The following is a 13,124-nucleotide window of genomic DNA, read 5'->3' as shown; positions in this document are numbered from 1 at the left end:
TTTATTTTAGGTCCAATGTATTTTTATTCTTTGTATTGCTGGAAGCTAGAGCCCACGTACTAGGTACTTCATTGTAATATATATTTTGTAATACTACTTCAAAAAGTGAAAATTAATAAAAGCTCAAATGCAAAATCACATCTCCATACCAAAAAAATTGAAAATTAAGTGGAAGATAAACAACTTAGATTTGGAGAAGAGTAAGTTTAAAATGTTTATTAACTATATTTCCAACAAAGCACTTGTTTGCTAGCTAAAAAAAAAAAAGGAATATGTGAATTAAAATTCCCGGTGGAATTAATGCAGTTTCTCATTATATAACACATCATGGGCATGCAGTCAATCTTTTGGACACTCAGGCAATCAGATGTATTTAAGCCAAAGATGTCGGAAGACAAGAGTAATCAGGGCTCCTCTAACACAAATACTGTGTCATTGTTCAGAGCCTTTCTTGGTTTTCTCTTATTGCCTCATTTCATTCCCTGAACAGCTTCTGCAGTAGCGATGTTAACTGTTATTGCTAGGACTGATTGAATAGCCTGTTTCTTTTGATACGGCAGGTGAAACAGGTCATTTCACTGCAGAGCTGACACTGCAATTTCCCGTTACTTCAAAAAAAGACTGCTTTTCAAACAATGGCATAAATGTTTTTGACAATTAGCAATTACGTGCGATTTTTGTTTTGTTCTGTTTTTGTTATTTTGTATTCACTTCTTTGATTTTATTGAAGGTTTGAATAAGAGAGATGCAGAAGCACAATTTAACTCATTATATAAATGGACCCAAAGATCAGGTTTTATTTCAAACAAATGACTGTTTACCCTACATCTTCCTGTAGTCCGGGAGATGCGGAGGCTTGCGTGGAGGACCTGCATTCCGAATACCTTTGTTCTCCATTGCCAGTATAAACAGATAATCACATGTATTCGAGGGTTCTTTCTCTCTTTTTCAAAACCTTCCTTCTCTTCCTGTTTCCTTTAATTGAAAGCCAATTTCTCTTTCTTCCTCCATCTCTACACTACCCTTTGATGTCTTATCAAAATGGAATGTTTCCTCTTGTCTGGCAGCGTCCAGGGAGCATAGAGCGCCCTCATCTATTTGGTCATCATTCAGTTTTTCCAGGTAGCTAAGGTTCGCCTTGGGAGCCCTGACGGTCTCTCCTATGACACAGTACTGAATTACCTTGAAATAGTGAAAAAGAAAGCCAGGCAGTTTTTCTCACATGTCTCCCCACAGTCTCCGAACTGTTTCCACGACTTTTAATTACTCTCTTTTGCCTTTTCCGGCAATATTCATTAGGATATACTTTGAGAATATATCTGTATTCCCACAGATCTGGATTACTTGTGGTCCTAGTAAGTTCCATCACTTGAAATTATGTTTCTATATTTAACTACTTTTACTTTATAGACAGTGGTAGGAAGTGTTGGTCCAGCTTAGTTTCTCTAGAAAATAAATTGATTTGAAGGGAACCACAAGCAATTGGCTATCTGTTTGTGGTGGAAGGCAATAATTTTAATATTTAAATACAAGTTGTATAAACTAGTGTGATTATGTGTTGACACTCTTTATGCGATTTTTAATTTCAGTAACTGTATTTTAAGGTCCATCACTGACGATTCCAGTCTGGTCACCGGTATGATTTTTGGATCTCTCTGTCTTGTGTATTTCTTCTCTTTCATTTTTAGTCATTCTGCCTGTCTCTTGACACACAATATACCTGTTTTTTTTAATTAAGTATCAATATTGTTTAATAAAACTGGTAGAATTTTGTGAATGATGTTATCTTCCTTGAAAAGGTTATTTACTTTTTTTCTGGCAGGCCTGTGTACAAAGGCAGATAATAACCTCAGTCCAATCAGGCATTAAGATGATTTCTAAAGTGAAAACCTGGAATGTTTATGTGATATTTATCAGTGCCCTCTTTCTCAAAGGTCCGTGAGTTCCGTACTGTCTTTCCAGCCAGATGAAAAAAGTAAAAGCTCTGTTTAATTGATTCCTCTTTTAGATGCTGCTTCCTGCTTAATGTTTTATCCTCTTGTCCTGAAGAGTTTCAGGCCGACAACTGCATGGAGGGATTATTTGCCCATTGGGTAGAACTCACTACCCTATGGTTTCCTTTCTCTCTAGGACCGTGGCCACTTAGGAGGCCTTGACTTAATTGTATACATTGACTTTTTGCTAGTTAAAAATGATTTCTGAGGCTAGAGACCAAATGGAGATAGGACTTTTAGGTGCAACAGGATTTTGTTGAAAAATAATGTGTCAGAATAAAATACTCTTTAAAAGAAGTAGCATTACTGAAATATGTTACTGGCAAAAAAAAAATAAAAGGAAGTGGACATTCATATTGAGGGAGAAACATATTAGCTGTGAAAAAAGGGCACACTACTTACATTTATTTAAATTGTGTGTGGGTCTATTTGTGGAAGCCATTTACTCTTTAAGTTATACATTTATTTATTTTTAAAAATGTTTAAACACTGTGCCACAAACAAATATCACAGTGGTACTTAGGAAATCTAAACAGTAATACTTAAAAATATATATTTCTATTTTAGTCTATTTAAAGTTACTTATTAAGTAGGTTTTCCCAATTTTGAAAATTGTTAAATAGGCAGGTTTAGTTATTTCCTAAGATTATAGGACATGTAAGTGGTAGATATTAAATTCTATCCTAGGTCTGTCTGAATCCAGAGCACAACCTCCTAACTCTTATCAGAGACTACTTTCTTATTCTTGTGTATATATACACTTACACATATACACAATGTCCTTTCAAATGTTTTATGATTTGGGGAAATCAATACTAGTAGATTCAGAAACAAAGAATAATAAAAAATGTTACCAGTAGAAAAGATTGCTTTCTGGTGTATTTTTTCTTAATTTTGAAAGACTAGTTTGTTATTGATGGAAATGTATTATTGATTGTTAGATGGATTTCATTGTTCAACTTGTAAAATAAATTTTCTAGTTATCCCTGATGTGGGAAGAAAGTCCATACTTGTTTCAAATCAATTTCATTAGGCCTCCTGAAATGTGTATTAAGGAAGTGATACATTTACTCACACTTTGAATTTTTCAAAGTGACAACACCAAGCAAAAATTTTAAACTGACTGGGGCCTGATTCTACCCTGTCCCTTTGTTGACCAGGTTTGGTTTATCTTCAAGAGATGTTCTATAGAAATGCTTCTCTGATTGTATCAACCACAGCACTCTCTTTCACTGGTGAATAGCATTTGTTGTTTGTGTCTATCTTTTGACATTTATCCCACAGAGTCTTTCGTGATGAATTACATTGCATGTGTTTATTTATGACCTAGAATGGAATCACTAATTCAATATCAAGCATAGAAGCATAGGGCCAGATGTGATAGGATTTTTGTTTGCAGAACCCCAAAACCTTGTATCAGAAGCAAGGTACTGGCCACTGTCCAGTCAATGGGCTTACCCAGTAGGAAGGAGGAGATTCTTTTTCTAATTTATATTGGCCAAATCAGGATGGGCCACATTGATTAATTACTTAAGTTCCACATTTACAACCTCAGTCATTTGCTGACTTTTTAACCTTGGGTCTATGACTTAGTTTCTGAGTTGTATCAGAATGTGTGTAATACAAATGTTATGTGTGTGATGTAAGTGTAAATGCATGTGATATCGCTACCTGGTTTATACATTTTTTGTTAGAAATAAATGAATCTTGAGTAATTTTAGTTGTTGTTATAGAAACGAATCTTAAGTTTGAAGTAATGAGATAATCTCAGTTAGGGGTCTAATAGACCGCCCCTATGACGTTCTGTTCAATACCTTGGAAAACCTTGAGAGAAAAGTGAAGCCTGGTGCTTCCGCATCCCATTTTCAATCTTAGACCCTCCAGGGTAAACAACAGGAAATTTTATCAGTACAACATGCGCTTAAATGTCTTGCTTCCTCACGAAGGTCTGTGACTGATTACTTTAATCCTTGTATACTGAGAAAACACAAACAGAATGACTGACATTTCTCCATGTTTTAAAAAGTCAAGAGCAGCCCTTCCTGGGCTGGCAAATGTAATGTCAGTGTGGCCTGAATTATAAGAAGCCTCACTGCTCCTTTTGAAATGGAAGGTGAAAGGTGCGTCTTCACTTTCAAACGTCTGGTGGAAGATTACTTTATTCTCACACACACAGAAAATATTTGTACTTAGATGAAATGGTACAGAATATTATAGTTCTCCAGTGTTTAATTCTTCCTCCTAGAAATTTCAAGGGAACTTAGGATGCATTTGGCAGGAGCTTTTTCTAGTGCAATGAGGTTGCTATGGTAAACCCATTATTTTAGGCAAAGGAGGACTGTGTTAGCAAAGTGCTAATCTCTTTTCTGTTTTATGTGAGCCTCTAATTACTCTTCAGCTATTGAGCATGTACTGCGAGTGTGGTTTTTGCTGTTTTAAAAAGTGGAAGAAAACACGATTGTAGAAAGTGAGCCTGCTGTTACCCTGCTGGCAGGTGCATTTGATGAAATGGTTCTTCTTCAGTAATCTCATTCTGGGTCAGGAAATACAGGGGTTTTTTTGGGGGGGGGGAGGGGGAAACAGAATGATAAAGGAAAGGAATGGGTTTTATGTGAGTAATTGAAATTCAAACCTCTCAACATGTTTTTATTATAAAAACACAAATAATAATATCTATTATTTCTTGAGCACTTACTATGTGTCAGGTCCTGTCCTGTGTACTTGCCGTGTGCTGTTAACATTTAGCCTGTACAATAAACCCTATGTGATCAGTATTATTATTACTCTCATCCTCAACCATGATCAATGGGGTTTAACTTACTTTTCCAAGGACTCACATTTAACAGTGAATGTACCAAGATTAAAATCCAGATTTATTTAAAGTCAGAGCCCTTCCTTTTCATTGTATCCTTACCGTAAAATTTATTTTCCTTCCTATTTGCCTGATTAACATTTAATAAACCCTTTGAGACTCATTCCCAGGTCAGCTTTGCCAGGAACCTTCTCTCACCCTATAGGGTGTGTGTTCTTGTGCATTTTACCTATTTTCCCTCTACTATTAAGTTTTTAAATGTCCTTCTTAATGTTATGTCTTCAGTATCTAGCACCATACTTTCCCAATAGTTGATCTTCAAACTGTGTTTGTTAAATGAATGACTGAGGGAGTGAACAAATTAATGCAGATATTGCACAGGTTGCTAAGCCTGGTTGACTCTATTCTTGATCAAGAACACGTGTGTTTTCTCTATGATGTAGTCTGAAGGAGGTTAAGATCGTTCTCCAGCTAAATACCTCCAATGTGTGCATATAGGGTAGAAATGATGTGTGTTTTCAGCTATGGCTTCTGGAGGTGATTTCAGTCTTTAATGGTTGAAGTTCATGTCCGCAATCTACCATGCAGTGCCTGAAAATTTCAGATTTTTACTTCTTCACAACTGCACCACCCTATTACTGGCAGTGATGGAGAAGACAAGACTGAGTTGGTCATTAGCATCCCGTGGAGCGTGCGTTTACCCCGGACGCTCTCCTGCCTGTTAATCTGCGAGATTAGGGGGTGGTGTTCATCTTGTGTATCTTGGTGGCTCCTTAGCTTGCATGGAGTAACTCGTCACTGTTGATTCGACGGCTGTGCGCCCTGACAAGGAAATCTTAAAAAGATGAGTTTGAAGAGAGTGGGAAAGGAGAAAGCAGAGTCTAACGCCTGAGACAGTTGTCAAGGTTAAGACTGTGCAAAAAGAGGACTCTCAGAAGAAAAGAAAATGAAACCAGTGAGATGTAGGTATTTAAAGACAGTTGCTGGTGGTTAGTTCATCCTTTTCAAAGAAATCAATTATACATATTCAGGAAACTTCCTGTACACCTAAAATGTTGATAAAGTGGTCACCACGAAGACACATGCCCTCAAGTTTAAAAACTGATGTTGTCTTGGTAACTGGGAGTGTATTACCTCTCAGGAATGATGTGGTTGACGTTTCCAGCATCTGTCCACCACGGACTATTTAACCATACGCGGCCACACCGCTGACAGTCCTGTAGTTTGCCTCTGTCCACGGTCTGGATCGCTGTTGTCATTCACATGTCTGCCCACGAGAGTGCAGGTGTGTTTCTGCTCACCAGGAGATAACCAGGGCTCAGAAATCTGGGTTCTAGTACCAGCACTGCTCATATCTGCTTTGCTGGCCTGAGGCAAGTCATTTGGCCTCAGCATCCTTGAGTTTCCTCATCCATTCAATAAATGGTAGAAAGTCGTGGATTTTTGACTTTTTTTAAAAAATAAATGCATGGCTGGTATTTTTTTTCGGGAAGAAATCTGGGGTCTACCAGTTAGGGTTCTTGACTGCAAACAGCAGAAACTGACTTCATTAACTGGGAGGCAAAAGTATTTTATTAGAGGGTTTAAAACGGCTCAGAGCGCCAGCTTGGACAATCAACTCATGCAGCGCCCTGGGGAAACAAAGCACTGCCAAGAACCAGCCCCACTGGCCATCACTTTGAAGGCCAGCCTCTGTGCGCCGAGCCCCCTGCCCTGGACAGTCGCTGCTGTGCTGGTGAACTTGCCACTCTGCTGCAGACCCTGGGCCTTGCTTTCAGCCTCAGGAATCCAAGCCCTGGCCAGGAGTGGCTGGGGTGTCCCTGTTCCGTGTGCCCTGCTCCGTAGGAAGAGGGCATGTCACTGGGGGATGAGGGAGGTCCTGCCTCCTGCTGAACTTGGCACTGCCTCCAAGTAGAAGGAGAGACAGGCTGTAGGACAGCCAGGGCCACACCATCTATTGCTGTATCTTTCACCAGATTCTCAGAGGGATCGTGACCCCGCCACTGCTGCCAGTAAAGATTATGAGTCACTGCATTAAATTATCTTTAATTACAGCTCGGAAATTATATGATTCTAAATACCAATTTTTCTTTCTTCCATCAGATACCAGCTCCGAATTTCTTTAACAAGATACAAATGCAGCAACAGAATGACTAACAACATTGCAGGGTCAGCCCTGAAGTATCTTATGATCATTGCAGTGGGTGTGTAATTATGATGGTTGGGATAATGATGGAGAGTAACAGATGTCTCCGAGCAGTCACTCAGCTGAATTTCTGGCAAACCAGTACCAACCCCTCCAAAAACAAGACATTTACTTTCTCATCCAGCCTCATGGTGCTGCATTTTGAGTATATTAAGATACAGTATGGCTTAATGTTTAGATGCACAGACTTTAATGAGAATGGATATACATTTTTAATCTATCCCTTTAAGAGCCGGTTCATCATGGAAAATGTCCTGGCCTCAATATGTCTCCATTTCCTGCTTAGTCGAATGATGGTGACGATGCTGCTCCATGTGTGGTCTTCTGAAAGCACAATGACGGAACTGAGGAAGAAATTATAGTGTTTGAGGCATGGTTCCAGCACGAGAAATGACAATCTATAATGATAATAGTTAAGAAATCCCCAAACTGTGAACTGAACTCATTCCCAGAAATGTTTATCCTCTTCAACTCTAGGTCAAGAACAATAAAGATATTTAGGGCATGCACTCTGACATGTGTTGTGTGTTAAAATCAGTTCTATGAATAATGAAGTTAATGCCAGATAATCACCAAAATATCAGGTTGAAATGAACCTATGAGCATTTTTTTCTTATGTGGCAGACAGACCCAAACTAAAAATATTGTTAAATGATCACATTATGTCCAATTATGTCAAAATATATAAAATCGACTCCATTATGTTAAATGGTCTCATCATAAGTGGAATAATGATTGAATTATTCTTCAAAAATGTGTGAAACAGAAAGTGGAAAGTGGTGGACAGGAACGACTTACGAGCCGGCCACTGTCCCTTCAGCTCCCGCCCGACCTCCTTGGCGTTTGTGCTTGACCTCCAGGGAGGGTCGGGAAGGGATTTGCTGAGCTGTTCTTGGACACAGGCTAGAACTGGTCCAGGACATCTGGGTCCGGCAGGATGCTTGTTTCCTTTAAAAGGGAAGGCAAGTCTCCTGACTGATACTGAGTCTCCTAATGAGTGTGCGCTCTTCGTGTTTTGCAGGTAAGTGCGAATGTGGCAAATGCACTTGCTACCCGCCGGGGGACAGCAGGGTGTACGGCAAGACGTGCGAGTGTGACAACCGCCGCTGTGAGGACTTGGACGGCGTGGTCTGCGGAGGTGAGCCCTCCTCACAGCCTTGCTCCCGGCCTCCAGCCTGCTTCCCCCGCCTTTCTTATCCCACTGCTCCTTTTCTTACATAAAATTCTGTTACAAAGAGGATAAACACAAGGCAACATACAAGTAGACCTCAGAGCAGTATCTAGGTGGGTTTGGGCATGACCTTAGTATTCTTGGACCATTGATTTAGTCCACGTGTATGTATGTCAAGGGACACAGAACGCTGTTGATAAAGGATTGTTGAGACCAAGTCCTTTGAAGAGAGTGAAAGGCTTTGCTACAACTGAACAGTTTAAAATGACTTTTATTATCTTACTAATGAAAACTGATAGGGGAGGTAAGTATTGCCTGAAACTTGAGGGGAAAAAAAGCACTTCAAGCTTACAAATTACACCATCACAAGAGATGGAATTCCGTTTCCATGATGGCTCTTAGATCCAAACAAGAGTTTACAGAAAGTCATAAATGGTGCAAAGAAAGAATGAGGCAGATAGAAGGCTGTCACAAGGGTAACACAGCAGAAATGAGAGACCCAGAGGTAGAATGGTGACAGTGTCCACCTGAGCTTTGGCCAGGGAAGAAGATGGGGATCACCATGATGCTTGTATTTCAGTCTCGCGAGAGCTCATGCTGTAGAGAGGGTGCATTCCGATTACAGCTCCTCCCAGGTTTCCAGGACAATGGAGGTGAACTAGACATGGAATCATACTAAAAGAATATAACTGTGTCTCTTTAAGATAATCACCATGATGCAACTGGGCACTATTATTTTGGGGGGGGAGCCCTCAAATGCATGTACGGTGGATGGAAGGCTGGCACACCGTCTATTTTTATCATCTCTCTGACATCCGTGTGTGTCTATCCAGCTGTTCTCTCTCTAACCAACTATATAACACTTGGAAGGTGACCAAAAATATTTTCTTCTTTCTTTCTCTGTGAGCCAAGGGAAAAAGCCCCTTTTTAATAACTGTTGGGCCGGATGGTTTATCTCTTGCTGTTCCCATGACAGCCATCCTCAGATATTGCTCTTGCTTTATTCATTTCACAGATGGAAAAGTGAGTGAGGTTTGAGGCGTTAATGTCCCGTAACTGAAAAGTGGCAGACCCAGGGTTGGAGCTGTGGAGGTCAGTTCGCAGAGTTCTCTCTAAACCACAGTTTTCCCCAGAGAGACATCAAACTGTTCTGACTTCATGTCAATATTATTTTTAGCTTAGATTCTCCCTTCACTGGTGTTAGTTATCAGAAATATTTAAACAGATAATAATCTTTTTTATTGTTGTTGTTAAGCAGTAACTATTGTATGTTACATCTACATACCCATTAAATTATAAATTCCTCTTCCCACAGTGAATCTCTCTCGCCAACTTTGGGGAGGAAATCAAAGATGCAAACAAATTTCTATTATCTACTTGTTAGATGAGATCAAATGTTTACTAGGTGAGTGAGAAACATCTCACAAAGTGATAATTTTTTAGACTCATCCTTGACTATGCATGTCTACACTCTGTATTTGTCTGTCTACCCAGAGTTGTCTGTGCCCCAGGGGGAACTGACTTCCGTTAGCCAAGCTGGTAAAAGACCAATGTATAAACCAGATCACCAGTTACTTGATATACAATGAGGAATATAATTGCCTCAGAGAGTAGAATTCTTTGTAAAGAAACTCTCTGAGAAGTAGGATTCTGAGATAAGGATTTGGATTCAAGTAATTCATCAGAAAGTGGAAGGAGTTTCTGGTAGGAAAGTGGAAAGTGTAACAAGTAGGGGAGGCAGCCAGTTAAGATGGTGCCGTCCATCCAGTTACTGCTGAGGTCACCTGGGGCTTCACCCCCATACAGGGGATGAAAGTCTAGCAGCTTGAGTAAAATACACAATTCTTACATATCCATTGGTCGTTGGCTCAGGGTTGCTTCTAGGACACATTAACTCCATTGCCATATGCATCCCTCCCAGTATGTGATCAGAGCAGGCTTCCGTGGCTGGAGAAAACCTTGGGGCCGAGAACCCAGAGGGCACCAAGTGGAAGGCATCAAAGCAGTAAGGACAACATTGCCGGGGCATGACCTGCAGAAGGACCACAGCTCCCATGTCGGGCGGTCGACTGTCCTCTCTGGATAGTGCAGAAGACACACCGGCATGTTCTCATTCTGCAACACTAGATGTTGCCAACCATCCAACCCAACCCGACCTCTCGTTGGTTGGATACAGGATGTAGCCCAATAAATTAGGCAGTAGCTGAGGATGTGCTCATGCACCTTATCCTCCTGGGGCAGCCTTGATACGATTTGGGCGGTCCTTGCTGCTCACACATTTAGAGATTAATTCTTAGCCGGCTCATCTTACTGAACAGAGATGCTATCGGAACGTAATTATCAGAGGACAAGTATGTTTTCAGGTTTGGGGAAAACTTTGCTGCTGCTCCTGTGTGTCTGCCGGCAGCCAACAAACAGTAACCAGACAAGCATAGCATCTATCATCCCTGGAATTAGATGGATTCTCTCGGTGCTTTTTCTTAACTTTCAGCAGCCAGCTCTAAGAAAGCACCCGTGCATTTAATTGCACATTTGAAATGGTATTAAAAACATTTTATGGACCAAAAGATCTCGGAACACTTGTCAAGGATATAAAGGAAACACACCTTGGAAATTTTGCTTGAAAATATTTTATGTTATTCTTAAATTTCCCTTTGATATTCAAATAATGTCCTTGAGAGGTTTGGGGTGAGAATAATGCCAGTGAGTTAAATGACTGTCTGGAGGTAATAATGATTTGCTTCACTTACCTTCTCCTACTTCATCTGAGGTGACGGTGTGGAGCCTTAAATTCTGCCCCAGATGCTTCACTAGGGCCTGGGCGCATGTCTGTACACATCCCAGTGAGCAGTTTCTTGCTTTCCTTGTCATTCGCTGGTGAATCTTCACTGTGACAGTCAGTCCTATTGCTTGGAGGGGGACAGTCCCAGGAGGGAGAGATGTCCCTGGCTCATGTGTCTCCTGAGTGGCATCTGGCTAGAAAAGCTGCACATAGTTTCCAGTCCACACCGACGCTCTGTTTAGTGTCCCGCAACAGGACACTGTCTACTCTTGGTGGTAGTGGCGGTCATGGTCCGTAAAGTCCTGGTGAACACGGAGTCAGCGAATACGGACTCACTGCTCCTGAGGGAAGATGGGTCTGGGTCCTGCCCCTGGTGGCAGTGTTCTCATTAACCGATCAATACATAACCTTGTTCTATGTGTGTTTCTATGGAAAGGCACCTTGTGATGTGTGTAGTTGATTCATTAACATTGAACTCACGGCCGACAGCCCCATAACTCGTGCCGCAACAAAGATTGTGTAGTGCACAGATTTTCCCCATAAGGCTTGTGGCAGCCTTTTGCACTTAGGAACCCTGGAGAGCACTTCAGCCCATACTTAGGGGCTGCATAAAACATCAAAATCACCAACGAAAAGCACAAAAATGTGGAAGGTATGGCACCAAGTATACTGGGGAAAGGACATTTGTTTACAGCATAAAAGTGGAAACAAGACGACAGAGCATGACCTTCTTTGACCCCAGCTGGGCAAATGAAGCAACTCTGTTTTTTCACCATTCGGCCTGTGTTCCCCAATGACCTGGAAAGCTTCTTGAAGGTTGATTTTTGGGGACACAAATACATTTTGGTGAGCGGGCAAGTTCTCAAATATGGAATCTTCAAGTAAGAAGGGTCAGCTGTGGTTCATGTTGTCACTGGAAACATCACCTCCCGCGTGAGTTTTGCTCTTGGCCGCAAATGATGACTTCTTTAAGACAGTTAATCAAGGGGCTGTGATTTTAATTCCTCTGTGATGACTTCTTTAAGACAGTTAATCAAGGGGCTGTGATTTTAATTCCTCTGTTTTCTGAGCACGGCTTTATGGCGGAAATTATTTGCACCCTGGCTTGTAGTCTTGGATTTAATTTGTGTCTTAAATGTTCTCTGGAAAGAAATGACAGTACACATACTGAGAATTAACATGCTTGAACCTGTGAAAATTTTAGCACTAACGTCCCCAGCACACTAAGCCAGTTGATCAGGAGATCACAAGTTCCTCTCATGAATGTTCATGTAGATGTCTTTAGTATTTAGACATGTCAGTGGCAACACAGTACAGTAGTCAAGACTGAGACATGAGGCTTTGTTGGTTCCACCCTTGGCCGTAGCACCTACCCCCAGTGTTACCAGAGGTCATGTACATAACCCCCATTTCTCACCATTGAAAGATGGTTATGATATGCCTTTCTCGTAGGGTTATGGTGAGCTGAAATGAGTTAATGCGTGTAAAGTGCTCAGGCTTGTTCCCTTGCGTCACCCTCTCTATCTGCGTATAACACTAATTAATGATAATAATACCTAATTACATGTATCTTTTATTTTATTATTTTTATTTAATTTTATTTACATTTTTATAAAATTCAGTAATTTTTATTAAATTAATTATATATCATTTATATTTCTATTTAATTAGATATTATTATTATTAGTGTTCACATGCATACAGAGAGCATGTCAGATACAGCCAGCTCAGGTGGAATTTTGCGCTGTGGTTTACAGTAAATTCTATGGGACATGGAACGGAGCTCCATGTTTGCTAATTAATTCTTCTGTAACAGCAGTTTATTCAGAAGAGCGACGTCCGGTCTTCAGTCTGGGGTGGCATGGATGACTTCTCCTGTCTTCCGTTCATAAAGCAGTCTTTCACTCACACTTGATGCTGAGCGACCAAATCAAAGTGGCCACGTGCATCTCAGAAGTATTTTTAGTGGCTCTTACTTAGCAGCGCACCTTCCTTGGGAAAGCTTCTCATGGATTTGCAAGCACGGAGGAGCACAAGTAAGAAGACACTGGCCGTCAGGGTTCAAGCCACAATGTGCACTGCCAAAGTTTCTGTATTTCTCAGTCCATCTACAAATATCCATCAGCAGAAGAACATCTCTTCTTACTTAGTAATATCCT

At 40.7% G+C, this 13,124-nt stretch overlaps 1 protein-coding gene across 1 annotated transcript in view; it reads left to right on the top strand.

Annotated features, from left to right (window-relative positions):
- Positions 1 to 13,124, top strand: part of ITGBL1 (integrin subunit beta like 1) — a 161,559-nt gene that overhangs the window by 130,803 nt on the left and 17,632 nt on the right. Inside the window, exon 8 of the mRNA XM_014568174.2 lies at positions 8,034 to 8,150. Coding sequence (XP_014423660.2) covers positions 8,034 to 8,150 — 117 coding nt within the window. The remainder of the gene's footprint in view (positions 1 to 8,033; positions 8,151 to 13,124) is intronic.

This window comes from Camelus ferus, chromosome 14 (genome assembly GCF_009834535.1).
Source record: "Camelus ferus isolate YT-003-E chromosome 14, BCGSAC_Cfer_1.0, whole genome shotgun sequence".
NCBI lineage: Eukaryota > Metazoa > Chordata > Mammalia > Artiodactyla > Camelidae > Camelus > Camelus ferus.
Note: the sequence above shows the minus strand (reverse complement) of the source record. Positions and strands in the feature narration are given on the sequence as shown.